The 18,932-nt window shown below is 34.8% G+C and overlaps 1 protein-coding gene across 7 annotated transcripts in view; it reads right to left on the bottom strand.

Moving 5' to 3' along the window:
* The window catches only part of LOC145688030 (dynein axonemal intermediate chain 3-like), a 102,479-nt gene that overhangs the window by 22,370 nt on the left and 61,177 nt on the right, over positions 1-18,932 (bottom strand). For all 7 annotated transcript variants that reach the window (XM_081761712.1, XM_081761710.1, XM_081761715.1 and 4 more), the window contains exons 9-12: positions 18,320-18,502; positions 6,040-6,171; positions 2,441-2,677; positions 225-369 (exon numbers count right to left, since the gene is read on the bottom strand). In XM_081761712.1, coding sequence (XP_081617838.1) covers positions 225-369; positions 2,441-2,677; positions 6,040-6,171; positions 18,320-18,502 — 697 coding nt within the window. The remainder of the gene's footprint in view (positions 1-224; positions 370-2,440; positions 2,678-6,039; positions 6,172-18,319; positions 18,503-18,932) is intronic.

Here is an 18,932-nt window from a genome sequence, read left to right as displayed (position 1 = left end):
ATTTACACCGATATTTTCCTAAAAGGCTTTGACTTGTAGCACAAGATATATTAAATTCAGTTCCTTGCAACAAGTTTTTTTCTCGTTTAGGATGAAAAAATTGTCAGTTTGCCCTGTCGCACCGCTTGGGGAAGATATTAAAAAAACAAAAAGTGATAAATAGTAAGCTTCTAAACTCTTTACTCGAATTAAATATTTATCTATAGAATTCAGTAATATCTTACTTGCTAAACAGAAACTCCTTCTTTTATCTGAGCGAGGAAATCGGAGATAGATGATAGTTTCCTTGTCTATCTCATACGATACAGCATTCTGAATGGAGATGGCCGATATACTTCTAAAAAGATCATCTGATCTCTGTTCATATAGCTGAAAAAGTAATTAAGATCGAGTTTTCAGTAACATGCCATTCTGGTACACAACACATTTACGTAAAACACTTTAGATACTAAAAGCTTTCACTAGCCAAATAAATTACACTAGCGTTTTCCTATTGATATATATATATATAAATAAAAAAAAATACATTTAATCAGAAAGAAAAAAATAAAACAAGGATTACTTAATTAGATCTGTATTTGACTGACATATCGTTTTTTTTTTTTTTTTTTTTAAATCTTTTCTTTTACTATTTAAAGAATCACACCAGTATATCGAAATTCCATTCATGACCCTTGTATTCCATAACTTTACATTCTTAATAATTTATTATTTTTATCAGACATTTTGTCTACATTTGTAATGTATATTCACGGAAGTGAAAGAATGTACAAAGTTACTGGACTAAGAAACCAGCATTCTATGAATTTTCTCTTGCTCAGTGATTCTCCATACATTTCTGGAATATAAAACAATGAGAAACAGAAGGGTTACATAGAACCAAAGCAGAAGTTTAAGAGTTAATATGTATATTTACCATGTCATTAACACTTATTTGGATTGACACTATTACTAAATAATTTTGATTTTAATATTTTCTAATTTCAAATCGATCATAAGAAAAAAGAATGGTCAGAATAAAGTAATGCATGATAAACGTTAACAAGTGTCCAAGACAGGATAGCTTCCACAACCAGTTCAGTTCAGACACTGTAAGTTTTATGTGCATCGATTCCTTCTTCGTAAATTATATTTACCTCGTTTCTGACATTATTGGAACAAACAAACAAACAAACAAACAAACAAAAAAAGTCAATATTTTGGTTTAATGGTTATTACAAAGTATTAAACATAAGAATAAAAAGTGATTTCTGTGGTTGTGAAATTTGTGCTCCTCTTACTTTTGATATCATAGATAAAGAATACATTATTTTTGCAAGAAACTGACAGTATTATTTTCCGTCATTGTAAGCTACAACCGAATTTGCCCATTGAGAAATGTGGGCTCTCGTATTCTTTGGCTAGACACATATTGAGTAGAGGCAGGACAGCCGAATCAAGGCCAAAGAGGATGCGGTGAGAGTAGTTTGTCTCAATCAGAGCATTGGAGAGGACCTTTCTCTAGCACGTGCTCGAGTAAATATGTGTTACGAAGCGTTGTTTCATTGCTGACAATACTGTAGCTGGTTCGACTGTCCTGTACTCTGGTCAATGTGCGCTCGGCCTTACGGGGTCAACTCTTTCAAAAACTGATTTCAAAACGAATAAACTTAATATTCTATATTAAGATGGAAGTTTCTTCAACAGGTGTCTCGCAGTTTCTACAGCCCTTACAAATGACATGAAATCTTTAAGTTTTACATCCCAAAGTTATGCTGGCTAGGCTAAAGGAGACGGTGATGATGAGAAATGAATAAAATGGTGGAATGAAGAAAGTGGGAGAAAACGGGAGAACCTGGAGGAAACCCACGCACACAGTGTTTGTCCACCACAAAGCTCACTTGGCACGAGCTGGGATCGAACCAAGGACCCCGTGCACCAGATGTGAAGGCTCTACCACTGAGTCACCGAATCCATCAGTTCCTACAAAAAGTATATATTATTCAGATATTTGCTCTTAAATTATCATAAACTTTTACCTACTTGACTCTGTGGTTTAAGAAGTGAGGAAGTCTATTGACGAACACTCAAACGCCCATTAGAGCTCCTCCATGGCTAAGTGGTTAACGTACGCGCCTTTGGCGTGGGAGACACGGGTTTGATTCTCGGCGGAAGCTCATGTGGTTCGGATTCCACGTTAATCAGTAGGTCCTGTCTCATATAGCCTAGCTGCTGAAAGGGACATCAAACTCAAAATCATATCAAATCAAAACCAAACGCCCACTATTGCATCTTATCCTATGCCAGGGGCATAATCGTGGGACTTTAAACTGAAATATTTCATTTATCCTACGCCAAGACAATCAAGTCACCATTGCTACTATTCCACTTTAAACATTTATTTAATTTTATTTTTCAAACGAACTTCACAACTGCACCAGATTGGAGATAATATTCTCACCTGATAATTAGGTCTGAAGATTCCAACTAATTCATCAAATGTTGTTACAAAGATCTGAAATTGACGTCTCTTCTGTAACCTTTTAATTCTCTTCCGGCGCTCATACTTTCCCGGTATCAGTTCAGTTAAACTTATCAACAGATCCCATAAGAGAATAGTTCCATCGAAACTTGATGTTAAAAATTGAGCACTGGCTAATGGTTCTGGAACATATTCCAGGTGGCCCAATCGATCTACCTATAAAATAAAGTATCATAAACTGAAACTTAAAAACTAAGGTTCTTTTAAAACACAGAAGAATTGAATTACACATTATACATATTTATTTTCTTTTTATTATTATTATTATTGTTATTAATAAAGAGAAATCAGATTCTATGGAGAACCTGTGTACGAAACAACGGTAAGCAGCTCATTTTTCCATAAGTGTCTTCGGGTTATAAGATTATGAAGGACATGACCTATCACATTGGAGATTCATACAAGACCATGGAAGATTAGACATGAAAACACGAACACGAAAAGAAGGTGTCCTAACCAAGAAGCTACGGAGTATTCAGGTATTCAAAGTACATGAGAATTATGGAAATTATAGAAATACCGACGATTGTTCACATCTACTGAGTATGTTTCTAGATTATATATTGTGCAGTATGGTCTTGTCAGTTCTTGTAGCTCAAATAAACAAAGATAAAATTAAGATGTAGAGGATTTAGAACTGTCAAGCCATCCCAGGATTTTGCAAACTAAAACTTGCAGAGCAGAGGTAATGAGTTCGGGACCTACTCACAATATATTAACTATTCGGCACTTAGAATGTAGAACAGAAGGTCATTTCAGCAACATACTCCTAAAGTCAATTTTGAAATGCATGTTGTAGGTTATAAGTTGAAAATGAAAATGAAATGAAATCTTTAAGTTTCACGTCACACGCTAGGTTATAAGTTGAATTTTAAGATATATACAGATAAAGACAAGTCAAACTGATGTCGGAAATAGACAGGTTTAACGTTTCTGACTATATCTGACGGTTTCAGACGAAATGTAAGGATTTTATGATATTAGAACGCATCAAAGTAAGCTTTTTATTTTCATATAAGTTACAGGATGACTATTAACTCAACTTGAAAACTACGAAACAAACACAAGCTTTACTTTTTGAAATCTTTAAATTTGGACAGAAACTAATTACAATAGAGTGGTTCCAGTTCCCTATTCGTAAAACAAAACACGAGAGTTTCCTCTAATAGATCAGTTTGAACTTTTGTGGAATCTTCTATTGAGTCAAGAATCATTAAAAGAAATCACTCGAACGGCGATAAGTACAAGCTATATTTATTTATTTAGTAAATTCGATTGCAAAATTTTGAGAACATTTGAAAACTATTCCTCAACATACTAAAGACAGTGGGTATGAGTCCACAGTAAAAGTAAATAGTATCAAGAAGATAAAATATTCAGGCCAAAAACCATATAAGGTGTGAGTGTACTTATTTATTTTGTGCTAAACACAGGCTCGAATTTTTGAGAAACTTTGTGAAAATAGAAAATAAGTATATAATAAACACTACTGGCAAAGGAAATACATATTAAAGTAACACTAAACTTACACCTGTTTTGTACTTGAGAACATTACTTCCTGTATATTCAGTAGACAAAACTATCATTTCGCGTAGACAGAAAGTGTTTAAGGTTTCTGTTTATTCTATTCTTACCTAATTCACATCTTAGCTTCTATCCTAAGCAGCCAGGATGGTGACCATGTCATTTCAAGGTACAGAAAAACAAATCCTCTCTTAAAAAAAGAGATAAACTCGATGACAATAGAGATGAATAATTCACAAAATGAATCCTTCGCTTTTTCTATTAAAGAAATCAGCTTAAATTTTGTCAAACAACGAAACTACACTGCTGGACATTAAAAATGCAAACGAAGAAGGATTAATAATATTGAACCTACATTTGCAGAATGTGTACAGGATGGGACACTACAGTGACTAACAGCACAGATTTGCAAGGCATCATGTACGCAGACTACGTCCACATATAACATCAAGCGAAGGTAGGCCAGGCCAGAGAACCAGAGTTCGGTAATGACCGAGCGTTGACGTAACCTGAGTATATTTGGATGATTGAAAAATGCCTCGCCGTCGAGAGTGGCAACAATTTCAGAAGGTTTCTGTCACTAATCGCAAAAGAATTGTCTCATATCGCAACTGTGGATTATCCCTACGTAACATTCGTGTTTATGTTCGACGGAATATTGCCACAGTTGTAAAAATATGGGCTCGATGGCTACAGAAAATAATACACAAAACCTGCAGGATTCTAATGACCGCGTCATACCACAGACTAAGAGAGCAAACTTCTTGTGTGATCGGTTATGCCGACTGGGGCAGTCACATCCCCTACATGTCTGGGAGGGAAGGAATGTTTGTATTGCGACCATTGCTGCTGCTCCCTTTGATTGCACACAAGAGACATGAGTGACTGCATATGTATAGTAATCCTGCAATTATGGTCCGAGGCTAAGGAAGACGGTGATTATGGTAATAAACGAAATAATGGAATGCAGAAAGTGGGAGAAGACGAGAAGATCCCGAGAAAACCCACACACGGTGTTTTTCCATCACAAAGCCCATTTAGCGAGACCTGTAATCGAACCAGGGACCCAACCTCAAGCACTGTTTAACACTTTCTGCTTCTCATAAAGAGAAGTTTCCTTTTTCAGTCTTTTTTCTTGGTTCTCCAAGGTGTTTCTCACATCTTCTGTGGGCAGCTCCAAATAAATAAATAAATAAATAAATAATATATATATATATATATATATATATATATATATATATATATATATATATATATATATATATATATACTGATGGCTTCAGTGAAATATTGAGATTTCCATGACTCTCGAGCGACATATTTTTGAAGCATTTTCCTGACTTTCAAGGCCAGTGTGAACCTTGTTTTTAATGTCCAGCAGTGTAGTTCTCGTTGCTCACAACACTTCAACATTCACTTTCATGCTCCAAGTCATCGTAATTAACTTGGTTCACAGATTGCAAGTTACTCGAGACTTTCTTTAATTAGCGTTTTTCAACCTATGATCCGTGAACCACCAGTGGTCCGCGAAGACTGTGCAAGTGCTCCGGAGACAGAGTTAAAACTATCAAAACAAAAATCTTATATTTTCAGGAAATGGGTAGAACTACATGACTGCATTTGTCACTAACTTGAAAGAGACCGTGGTATACACTGACAATTAATATCACAGAAGGAAGGGAAATACAAAGAGCGGTGCAGTAAACAAGGATGCTTCTGCTTTCCCTTGCTGTTTGAGGAAAAATGTAGTATCCATATTTCAAGAAGCTGGTTGTTGTTTATTGTTTCCTACAGGTTTATTACAATATAATTTTGGATTTAATCTAATGGTACAATTTGTCGCAAATATTAAGAATATACACACATGCATCAAAATTGGTAAATATAAAATTCGTGGTCCGTAAAAACAGTTTAGATATTTTAGTGGTCTTCGGGTTTAAAAACGTTGAGAAACGCTGTTATACGAGCATTACTTTTAAAATCTTTGAACCTACCTGCACATGTTGAGGAAGCCACTGAAGATCAGATACTCTTCTCGTATGTGAAGACCTGAATGATGTTGTAATGAGAGGCCTTATCTTGGGTACAATTGGAACTTTTTTATCTAGCCATACATACAACTTTTTCTAGAGAAAAATAAATAAAATAATAATAGAATATTGTTATCAATCTCAGACTCAAACATAAATTCCAAAACTATCATATGACAATATTCTCTACCTGTAAAATCTATCTGCTTTGGTATAATAATGCAATATGTTTAGATGTCACTTGCTTAACGATTACTGAGAAACCTAAATCCATCATAATAATTCAACGTAAATAGAAAAGTATATACTGAACAATAACTTCATGGAAAGAGGTAAATTAAAAAAAAAAAAAATCTGATTTCACTATCCTGATCTTTAATAAATATGCTTGCTTCCTGAGAAGTTATGAGTTAACGATTTTGAACTATTTATGAAACTATACATACATAAAAACATACACACTTATAAATAAGGTTCAAATGCTACAATGTGAGTTTTAAATGGCGAAGTAAGGGGTAAAACAGCTTGTAATAGAATCTATACTAAGTTTCGATAAACAAGTAACAAATGCAGTAGTCAGTGGCGTATTTAGGGGGGAATGGGTTATCGAGCTCAAGCCCCCCCCCCAAACCCGAAATAAATTTGTTATATTCACAACTACATTAAAATTTACGGGTACCCAAAAGGAAGAATATAAGTGCTTATTCACGTGTTGTGCATAGCCCCGCCCCCGAAACAAAATCCTAAATACGCCACTGGCAGTAGTAGTTTGTAGCAAGTGCAGTTGATTAAATTTGAGCAACTTAACTAACCATTCAAAAGTCTTTCTTTCAAAATATTAAATCAAGTAAACGATGATTATATAGAATCATCGAAGGTAAATGAAGGATTTCAATTTGAATATATATAAATATATATAGGATCAAAATAATTCACATGTAAGTGATTATCTACAGAAGCATATATCCATACAAAAACCACTGAACAGATGAACACAGCTTCCCACATAGTGACCAGTCGTTTGATCATTTGAGCAGAAAGAGAAAGGGGAAATAATTACATAAAAATATAATAACTTATAAAACGATTGAACATGTTTAGCCATGTTACTTATCTTGCATACTTGATTTTTTAAAAAGCAATTTCAGTATATAGATGTCCCTAGACAGTCACTAGGTACCAATGATTTTTATTTTCATAAGCATCTGCTAAGATTTTATTTTCTTTCTAACTACGTAAACTTGAATAAATACTAGCAGAAGCCCATTCTTCATGCGAAAAGATCAGAATTAATGAAAATACAGAGTGGGACAGAATAATGGGAGATTTTGATTTGGGTATTTCAAATGTATATACGTAAAAGGATGGCACAAAAGTAGGTATACACCCCTGCATTGATCAAGTATAATATTCTAGCTTATAGGTTTATTTGCCTCGGCTCTTCCGAGCTTAAGATATAAGTAAAAAAACATTAAGAACAAATAATAAAGAAACTTTGAATAACAATAAGAAATTATATAAAATGCAGTGATCTGATCAGTACGGGACTGTATACCTACTTTTGGGCCACCCTATACAAGACCATATTTGCGCGAATATAGGCCGCATTTTTTCCCCCTAAATTTTGGCTTCAAAAATCATGCTGCGGCTGCGAGCGAGATTTCCTCCTTTCAGATAATAAATCGTCAATTTCAAAATTGACATGTATATTTATCTTGTGGGTTGAAATGAATACCATTACAAGTTTCTGCAGTTACTTTTGTAAATCATCAAAGATTCAAGAAGACAATAGCACAAAAACTTACCTTGTTCGCAAAAATTGCCACCTTCATTCGGTACCGTTAACACCTTAAACTGGCAAACAAACACTTGTACACTTAATACTTTTATTAGCAGGAATACGTATCTTTCTTATACAGTATACATAATATATAGGGTATATTTATATACAGTAGCTGTTCTTGAAAAAAGAAAAGCAACTTTGTTTCGCAAAACTGCGTCAGCTTCTTTGTACCCAAATCAACCACAATCACTTCCCACATCTCAGCATCACCAGCGTCTAAATCTTCACTCTTGCTAGACGTTCAGAATGCTGGTCAGATTCACTATCACAAAGAAGGTCATCTTCATGAGTCACCCTTAGTTATGCAGGAGTTAAAGAAGGGGAGGAAGAGAGATGCATCTCAAAGTACTGTCTAACTGAATGTTCCCGTAAATTTAGTACTGCGGCCTATATTGGAAATTTACTTTTTCTATAATCTCGTGTCAAAAGTTTAGGTGTGGCTTATATTCGCGCAAATACGGTATTAGCGTGTCCCTTATTTTTCGACTTCCGATATTTCTTGAGACTCACCATCTAAAATGCTTCCATATCAAACCCAAGTAGCCCATGAGAAGAATTAGCTCCTAATATCAAATGAATAATACTGAATAATAACAAATGGTATCCCAAGTTGTTAATGCGTTTACAGTATCAATATGAGGCAAAGGTACCTTGTAAGTTCAGAAAGATAACTGTAAGTTAAAAAACATGTATTATGAAGGAAATAGTTATTAAATGATTATAGATAAGTTAGAAATAACGTCACATGTATTTGTTGTGAAAAGCTACCCCAAGACAATATGTAAAATACCCCTTCCTACTTAAAAATTTTGGACCTGAATCCAAGATGACGGACTTCAAAATGGCCACCATAATGATACTATACAGAAATACATGCGGTGCTCCCTTCGTTACCTCTATCCAAGTTATGGTGTCTCTCCCTTCAGCCGTTCTAAACTTAGACGGTAACTTTGACTCATATTGTATACTGTAAATGCATTCAAAACTTGAAATCGTTTGAGGCACCATTTAATATTATTCCATTGAGCTAAATTTTTCAATGCTTACTTTGGTCAGATACGAAACTATTTTAAGAAGGTGATAAAAAAAAAAAAAAAAAAAATCGGAAGTCGAAAAATAAGGACAACTCTGATATATATACAGGAAGTCCGTTAAGCAAGTACAGATACTTTCGGAGATAGTAGGGGAGGTCATACTAAGCCAAAAAGTTGATATGAACATATGATCTATTCCCGCTCGTTTCCGAAATATGGGGATACCGTTTCAGCCCCAGAAACTGCTGGGTTTTAGTTAGTTGCGTGTATCACATCCTGTAGTTGGTGTTTAGACGAAAATTACATATTTCGTTCGAAAGGTAATTAAGTAAGCTTTCCGACAGTGTTGCAAGTATGCCTAGAGGAGGGAAGAAACATGGGGAAATTTTGAAATTTCCCTCTAAAATTCCCTTTTTGTACAATTATCTAATGAAATTGAGTGGAAATGCTCTCACTAGGACAACAGAAAAAAAATTAACTGGATATTGCATTTTATGCTGAGGATGATGTTAAAGATTCACGTTGTTTGTATGAACAGTAGTCGAGAAAAAAAAAATGTAACTGTACGCCTGTGAAAGCAATGTTGCTTGCGCCTTGAGACTGTTTATTTCAATAATATTATTTAATAGTAATTTATAATTCAATAATAATTTATTTAATTGCAATAATAATCGATTTGCAATAACAGTGTCATCGAAATATTTATTACAGATACATATGAATATTAAAATACAGAAAACAATGTAAAATAGTTGTCCTAAAAAAGTCTCGACTGGTGTACACAATCATCAGTTACTTTCGTGAACAATAGTTGGCAGTAAAACAAATATGTAGTCAAATACACCACAGAACTAACAACACCGATTCAACCATCATAGTTAGTGTTGTAAAAAAACGGTTTTTTTTCTGTGAAGTTTTTTTTCAATAAAAAACATCGTTCTTTTTCATGTTTTTTTTCAAAAGTCTGTTTTTTTTCTGGCAACTATTATTTATTGATTTATGTTGCAGATTATTGAAATAATCAACAGAACTTGAGTCGAAGCCCTCGTAACTTACAAATCGTTTGTTTCTTTGAACCTATACGAGCAAAATTGTGTGATTATTCCTTTCGGCCCCAGGTCATTTTTGGTGTTTTTCTAAATTTCCAGTTAGTGACTTATTGCTCAAAAACTATTCACTCGATTGATATGGTTAAGGCCTTGTTTTTAAGAAAATGCATGTGGCTATTTTTTGGTGTAAGTTGCATTGCAGTGTTGCCAACGGGTGGGAAATTTTTGAGGGAAATGTAGGGGTGAAAATTTACAAAAAATTCCCTAACCGAATTTCAAAAATTTTTTGTATCTAGCACCACTGCTGCTATATGGGTTCAAGTCACCTAAACAAATCTTTGGTGTGTTGACAAGGTACAGTGAAATTCTGAAGTCGCTGGCTTCCATTCAAAGAGGGGAAGAAAAAATTCTGTCATACACATGAAATTTGACACTTTTTACGCCTTAGAAGCAAAAATCAAATATGCCGGGGTACAGCTTCTCTAATTATCCTATTGAAACTTTTTATGGTGCGTTCTGTAGGGCAAAGAAGAAGCTTTCAGGTAGTGGTATGTTTGTTTCAATGTAGCCAGTAAGAGGGTAATATAATAGAGGGGAAAAGGGAAATTTTCCGAATTTTTCACCTAATAGCGGGAATTATTTGTTTTGGCTGGAACGCTGCCATCAGACAGACGAAAACTATCTGAAAATAAACCGTTGTACTCCAAGAATATATCCTACAAGTATCATGGCGATATATAACAAAGTAAGCATGAAATTTAAAAAAATCTCATTCTACCCCAGAAATTCACCATTTTCTTACCATTTCCAGAACATGGTTTATTATAAACCTTAACTGTACTTCCCCTAATTATTCTAGTGAAACTTTTTATGGTGCGCTGTGTAGGCTAAGAATAAGGCTGTTAGATACTGGTACATTTGTTCGAATGTAGCCAACAAGAAGGAAATAATAGAAATAAAAAAGGGAATTTTTCCCAAAATTCGCCCCTAAAATCTGGAACTAAAATTTTTTGTAGCTAGCAACACTACTATCAGACACGCACAAACTATCTTAAAATAAGCTTTGGTGTCCCTCTAATATATCCTACAAGTATTGTGACGATATCTAATAAAGTAAACATGTCAATAAAAATATCTCATTCTACCTTTTAAAAAATCACTGTCATCTCTCCAATTAGAGAACAAGGTCCACTGTAAACCTCAACTGTACTTCCCCTAATTATCATATTCAAACTTTCTATAGTGTGCTGTGTAGAGCAAAGACGAGACTTCCAGATACTGGTACGATTGTTCCGATATAGCAAACAAGAGGGAAATAATAGAGACAAAACATATAATTTTTCCAAAATTTCCCCCTAAAATCTGGAATTAAAATATTCTGTAGCTGGCAACATTGCTACCAAACAGACGGAACCTATCTTAAATTAAACATTGGTACACCACTAATATAACCTACAAGTATTATGGCGATATTTAAGGAACAAAGCTTCTAATTACCAAAAATATATTACGGTAAACAGAAAAGTAAGGAAAAACTAGAAAAATCAACGGCTAGAACATAAATACGAATTTTACGTGCGCCCCCTAATTACCCCATTGTAACGAGTTGTACTTTCGTTTGTTAAGTAAGGACAAATGTTCGATTGGCGTAAGTTGACTTGCACTCGGACGTATAGGTACGGATTTATAAACAAAAAATTTCTAATGTTTTGCCCAAATATAGGAGAATTTTAATTTTCCTAATTGGCAACACTGCGCGCAGGCCCGTCCAATTGATGTCAACAGTTAGGTATCCATCCGAGGTATCTACCTGGCAAGTCTTAAGGATGTCTTTTTACAACGAAGGAAGCTACAGGGAAAAAAAGTAAAGGAAATTCGAAATTAGAAAATTCTCGAATTTTTGACTGGGGTGAAATTTGAGAAGGAAATTCGACACCAGAAGAAAAAAGAAATTAATATGATAAACTATAGTCCAACCACATTTTGCAAGAATAATATCTCGATATCTTAATTAGTGTTCACACTGGAGCGGATTAAACAAGTGACACACCTGTGTGTGCCACTTTGGGCACCTGGGCCACCGAGTATACATTTGATTACATTTTTTTGACTACTAACTCGTGTTGTTGTTGTAGTTATAGTCTCGACTAATAATAATATCTTTGTTGTAAACAATAACTTTATAAGGAAAATTTTCTCTCCGTTTTACATCTTAGTTCCAACACTGTTGGTGAAAAATGTAGGGTGTTTCAAAATAAATTTTGGGGTTTTAAGTCTTCGTAGTACTTATTACATTTTACGTACAATTATAAGCAATGCATCAAGTAAAAGAGCACCTCAAACAGTCTTTGCTACAAGTGTTCAATGTGAGATTCATTCGTCACACGGCTCACATCTAGTCGATAGGCGAGAAAGGCCCATAAACTTTCCGCCATATGGCACAAACACATTCGATTTAGGGGAGTCTCGTTTGAACTGTACCATCTCCTGAGGATTTGCTGACGGCCAGATGCAAACATTATGAGTGTTCACATTAGTTCTTAGGTGAAAAGTCGATTTATCACTGAAGACGACACGATCCAGAAAATCTTCATTGTTATGCAGCAATATTTCACTTGCGAAATTGGCACGTAAACCGTAGTCTGTAGGCTTTAGACCTGTAGCAACTGCAAACAATAAAGACGTAGTTGCAAGCGTCTCCTTAATATTCTTCACACAGACGATTGCACTGTACAGATTCAGTTTTTATTAAAACACAAAAAGCTTTCTGCTCTGTAGTCTCCATCTTTGCTACTTGCTCTTTCTAACGGCAGACAGAAGAAACAATGCATGTACATGCGTGCGTACAAAACTGTTTGAGTTGCTCTTTCATTTGATATAATATTTATAATTGTAAGTTAATTGTAATAGATACTACAAAGTTTCAAAGCCCTAATATAAATTTTGAAACACCCTGCATTACTTCAAATTGAGTCATCCTATTCTCATGTCTTTTATATACATATCTTCAGTTCCGATCCTATCAATTTGTCGCCTCGTGCAATGGCATAATTTGCCGCCTCCCCCTTTCTCCAGAAAGAACAAATCTTAAAAGTCATGATTTTAAGTATGCTACTCCAGCATGAACAACAAAGGTGAGGGTAAGTGCAGTCGCACTCTGAAAGGCTTAAATACTTACTAAAAATGCAATTCCGTTGTGTCTGTTTTTTCTTTAAATGTTAATCTATTATGATAGTGAAAGATAAAGCAAACACACCTGCAGAGGAAAGATGGTAATCCTTTTTATAGAATTCACTATCGAGCTTCAATCTCAATGTATCAGTTTGCAATTCCAGTGCAACTAGCTCTTTTATCTTTATTTCTCGATTTTTCTTCTACATCTTCTAACATTTTTTTAAAAAAACTTGTTTCTATCTTCAATGATAAGGAACTTGCTTCTGACAAAAACAAGACTACTTTCATATCAAAACTGTGATAACTTACTAAATGGAACAGATATTCACTACTATTCGAGAATTGAATTCTTGCATTTGACAACAATCAAGCAATTTGTGCTCGGATTTATTCGACCATTTGCTTTAGCATTGTCCATGTGGCCTAAACTAATGCAAACTAAATATAATTTATGAATGTAGTATTCAAATAGAAGGTCAGCTTAGTAAATGTAACTACCATCATCATGAAGTCTGTTTCCAACAAGAAATATTTAATTTAAATAATATACTTATGACAGATTTTGCCGGACCATCCAAGCTTGCCGTTCCACGCAAATGCACGTGTTGCATATATACAGTGGCGTATTTAAGGGGAGCTTCCGGACTTAAGCCCCCCTCCCCGAAATCTTGAGCTCCTCCGTGGCTAAGCGGTTAGCGTACGCGCCTTTGGCGTTGGAGACCCTGGTTCGATTCCCTACCATTTCATTTCTACTTTTATTTCTTAGTTGATAATGATGAAAACTGCTGAAACCCGAATTGTTAATAGGTATGGTATTCATGTAAATTGTAAAATATTTGTAGATTATCAGTATCTAGCGTTTAATTTATGTTGCATTTTACGGTGATTACACGTACATAAAAATATTTTATACTTAAATAGACGTAAGATGCATTACAAATGACTATTTGAAAAAAAACGAAATTTAGAAAAAAAACGAGAGGCAATGTTTTTTTTCTAAAAAAACGCACATTTCTGAAAAAATACGAACCGTTTTTTTTCTATTTACAACACTAATCATAGTACATTGGCAGAATTTGTAAAATAACTAGTATTTTAGTACACACAAACAATTTACATATCTTAACGTAGTCTGACGTGATATGGTACCACTCTTGTTTGTTAGAGCACGTTCACCTCTGGTGCATGGGGTCTTTGGTTCGATCTCAGCTCACACCAACTGAGCTTTGTGGTGGACAAATACCGTGTGCGTGGGTTTTGTCGGGATTCTCCCGTTTCCTCCCACTTTCTTCATTCCACCATTTCATTTATTTCTCATCATCACCGTTTTCTTTAGCCTAGTCAGCATTACTGTGGGACGTAAAACTTAAAGATTTCATTTCATTTTCATGATGTGCAGTACAGATACTGCCCCGGAGAAAGGGTAAAACCATTTAACTAGGTAAAAAAAAAAAAAAAAAAAAAAAAAAAAAAAAAATTACAGATACTGTTAAATTTAGTTTGTGAGCTATTAGTTACAGATAATGACAGTGAGGAGGTGACTTATCCATTTATTTCAGAATTACTAAAGTGGTAGTGTGGAAGGAGAAGTTTTACAGGAGAATGCCGTTCATATTCACACATGGTGAGTATGCGAGCACGTTGTACCTCTATGGGTTTTGTGATGGCAGTTACACAGTTGCTGTAGAGGAATACTATCGAAGATTTCCTAACCATAGAGTCCCCAATCCACACGTGTTCTGACACGTGTATAATCAACTACGTGAAACTCGTAAGCTTCCCAGTGCAAGGGTAACATCAGAGTAGGCTTCACGATATACCCTTGACCAAGATGAAGACATATTCAGACTATGCAGCACAGTTCAACAACAAGTGTTAGAAGGATTTCGCGTCGGCTTCAACTTCTCCGTATGTATGTACATGATATACTTCGAGGAGATGGGCTTTATCCATTTCATCTTCAACGCGCGCAGCATCTCCATCCAGAAGACAGTGAACAATGTGTTGCGTTTTGTGGATGGATATAAGCACATCCTAATATTTTGCCACTCATTCTGTTTACTGATGAGGCCACTTTTACCCGGAACGGGATCAATAATTTCTGCAATGCACATCGTTGGAGTAAAAGAAATCCTAGGGCAACGACAGTAAGATATTACCAAGATGATTTGTGGTAAATATGTGGGCTGAGATTATTGATGATAAGATGATTGGCCCCTTTTTTCCCGCCTCAGCGTTTGACCGGTGAATCCTATTTGCACTTCCTGCGCAGTAACTTACCAGGACTGCTAGAGAATATCCCTCTTCAAACTAGGTTGTTATTAATATACCAGCACGACGGAGTGTCTTCTCACGCTACCCACGTTGTACGTCAGTATTTTGATCAAAAATTTTCAAATCGCTGTATAGATCGGGGAGGACCAGTTCACTTGCCACTTCGTTCACTCAACCTAACACCTGTGGATTTTTGGTTGTGGAGGGTGGTTGAAGAACATTGTGTGCAGACAAAGACTGAACTCAAGAGACGAACTAGTACAGAACAATCGTCCAGCAATTCATTACCATGGAGGAGCGCATAGAAGACATCAGATGGGCAACAAGACATGTAATGGCCTGTACTGCAAAATGCATCGAAGAAGATGGTGATATTTTTGAAAAGCTTCTTTGATCACATACCATATATTGTATCGGAAATACCAAAGTTAGATTTCTGTTAGATACTGTATCTTCTTTTACTGAATTTACCTTCCTATTGTACAGCAGAAACTGCGTCTAATTACATTTTTATCACCTTTCTATTTTTGTACATACTGTATTTCTGTACTTTACCATATATTTTTCTATTGTAACATTAATGAAATTCCCATGACACTGTAATTGGAAATTAATTATTATTGCAATTAAATAAATTATTATTAAATAACATTATTGAAATAAACAATAGAAAGGTACAAGCAACATTGCTTTTACCGACGTATGGTTACATTATAATTCTTTTCTAGACTACTCCACATGCCAACAACGTGAATCTTTAACAGCATCCTTGGAATAGAGTGTAGTATCCACCTAGTTTTTTTTTGTTTTTTTTTTTCCTAGTGGCAGTGCTTGCACTCAATAACAGGATATAATTGAGGAGTTTGATGTACTAAGGACGTAAGCGAGTTTACGCCCTTTTTGCATCAAACACATTTGTGGCTTTTGCCATGCTTGTTTAGCCTCCTAGTAACATTTCAATTCAATATCGGAATAAAATTCTGCAGATTACATTGTTTTATGTAAGAAAGGAAAAAAAAAAACTACTTAAATTTTCAACATCGTTTTTCTCCAACTGCAAGTTTCAGACTTATACCCTTATTGCATCAAACTCCTCAATTGTACAAAAAGAGAATTTTAGAGGGAAATTTTTAACTTTTTCCTTTGTTACTTTCCTCCTTTAGAAATACTTGCAATAATCTGTACACCGTCGAAAAGCTTACTTCATTATTTGTTGAGTGAGATACAATTTTCGTCTTTACATCAAATACAGGGTATTGTTCTATACGTAATTAACTGAAACTCATCAGTTTCAGAGGCTGAAAAGGTACCCTCTTCTATCTCTTGGAAACCAGGAAGAATAGACCATACGTTCATCTAAACTTTTTGGGTTAGTATGACTTTCCCTAGCACCACTCAAAATATTTGTACTTTTTCACCGGACACCCTGTATATGAGGGTGCTCCGGGAGGAAAAATGCAAATTTTGCACACATGTTCCTCACATCAAAACAAGAGAAAAGTTTATCTTGCACTTCGATGAGAAATGCCTAGTTTCGAAGATACAGGCAGTTTTAGGCAATTTAGTGATGATGTTATATTGGCTGCACTGTGACCATCAACAAACAATCTGTCAGCGTGCTCCTTACATTGAAACAAGAGAAAAGTTTATTTTACATTTTTCTGGGATAAATACACACAATTTCTTGTTTTGATATTGAGGAACACGATGACAGTTTTTTTGTTGATGGTCGCAGTGTAGCCAATCAGGCATCATTATCAATAAATTGCCTAAAACTTCCTATATTTGCGAAACTAGGCATCTCAGCAAAGTGCAAAATAAACTTTAATCTTCCTTCGATGTAAGGAGCACGTTGACTAAATTTGTTTGTTGATAGTCGCAGTATAGCCAACTTGGCGTCATTACCATTACATTGCCTAGAAGTGCCTGTATCTCCGAAACAGCGAAGTGCAAAATAAGTTTTCTCTCTTGTGTATATGTAAGAAGCATGTGTGTGAAGCTTGTCGGTTTTCCCAGCAACACCCTGTGTATATTTTATAATCTCAATGTATTAAAGTAGTCCTTATTTTTTGACTTCTGATTTTTTTTGTCTCATCCCCCCTGAAATGGTCTCATATCTTACCAGAGTAATCCATGAGAAAAATTAGCTCAATTGAATAGTATCAAATAGTGCCTCATGGCGGCCATCTTGGATTGAGGTTCAACATTTTTAATAGGAAGGGGTCACATAACATGTTTTGAGGTGATTTCACCACAAACACACGTCTGGCGTTATTTCCAACTTATCACTAAGCCTTTAATGGTATAATTACCTTCACGGTATCGTCTTTCCAAACTTAGAAAGCACCTTTGCCTCATATTGTATATTGTAAACGCATTAAAAACTTCAGGTTCTTGGGAGACCATTTATTATTATTCAACTGAGTTAATTTTTCTCAAGGATTACTTTGACCTAATGTAGAACCATTCTAGGAAAAAAGACTCAAAAAAACTTGGAAGTCGAAAATTAAGGATCATCCTTATATATATATATATATATATATATATATATAAAATAATAGATTAGATTCATATTCTATATAGTATTCTTTGCTGTACTAAATTAGCAACAGCCTCAACCAGTTTAAACTTTAACATCTAATATAATGTCGTACCACAGATCATGAGTTCTTTAAAAATAATATCCACAAAAACACACACAAACAACACATGTAAAGAAAGAAAGAAAAAAAATGGAGAACTAACATTTCTATGAGCTCACTTGCATCTATCCATCCATTCTATCTATATCGTCATTTGACCTCGTAGTTTAAAAGATTCCTTAAAAAAAAATTTTGCTTGGAGAATGTATAATCAACAGAAATATTTACCAGAATCGCACGATTTATCTCATCAGGCTCTGGTCTTGTTCGACGCATTCTAAAAGTATGCACTCTGTTCGAAAGGTCCCATATTTGGACTAATCCACTTTCGCAGCCTCCAGCAATAAGATTTCCTTCCCCTGGACAGAATTTGACAACAGTTACTTGTTGACCCCTGGTTAGGAGGTGCGCCTGCAATGAAATCATAATCAGTGGGTGAATACAAAGCAAGAAACAAAATATAAAGTTACTTTTACTATAAAGAATTTCGGGTGATATAAATTCGGTTATTACTTCCATTTATCACATATTGATTTTACTCTTTGTCAGAAAATTAAAAGAGTGTCTTTTATAGCCTTCCATGAGATTACTTAGCTCTAGAAAACAACTGATCTTCCTGAAAGTAAAATTAAGAATATTATAAAACAAATTGATTATAGATTTATTTTACCTACTAGCAAAGGTGCCAATTTTCATACAGCAAGAGAGAAGATTAACAGGGAATACTTGAAAGGTATATAAATTTCTCCTTTCAGGATACTCGATGGAAGTTTAAATTTATTGGAGTTTCGTAAATTGTTTAGAAAATTGCCCCTAAATAATTTTTTCTCTAGTTTGCTAT

The sequence above is a fragment of the Thermobia domestica genome, chromosome 6 (assembly GCF_964235325.1).
Source record: "Thermobia domestica chromosome 6, izTheDome1.hap1.1, whole genome shotgun sequence".
Classification (NCBI taxonomy): domain Eukaryota; kingdom Metazoa; phylum Arthropoda; class Insecta; order Zygentoma; family Lepismatidae; genus Thermobia; species Thermobia domestica.
Note: the sequence above shows the minus strand (reverse complement) of the source record. Positions and strands in the feature narration are given on the sequence as shown.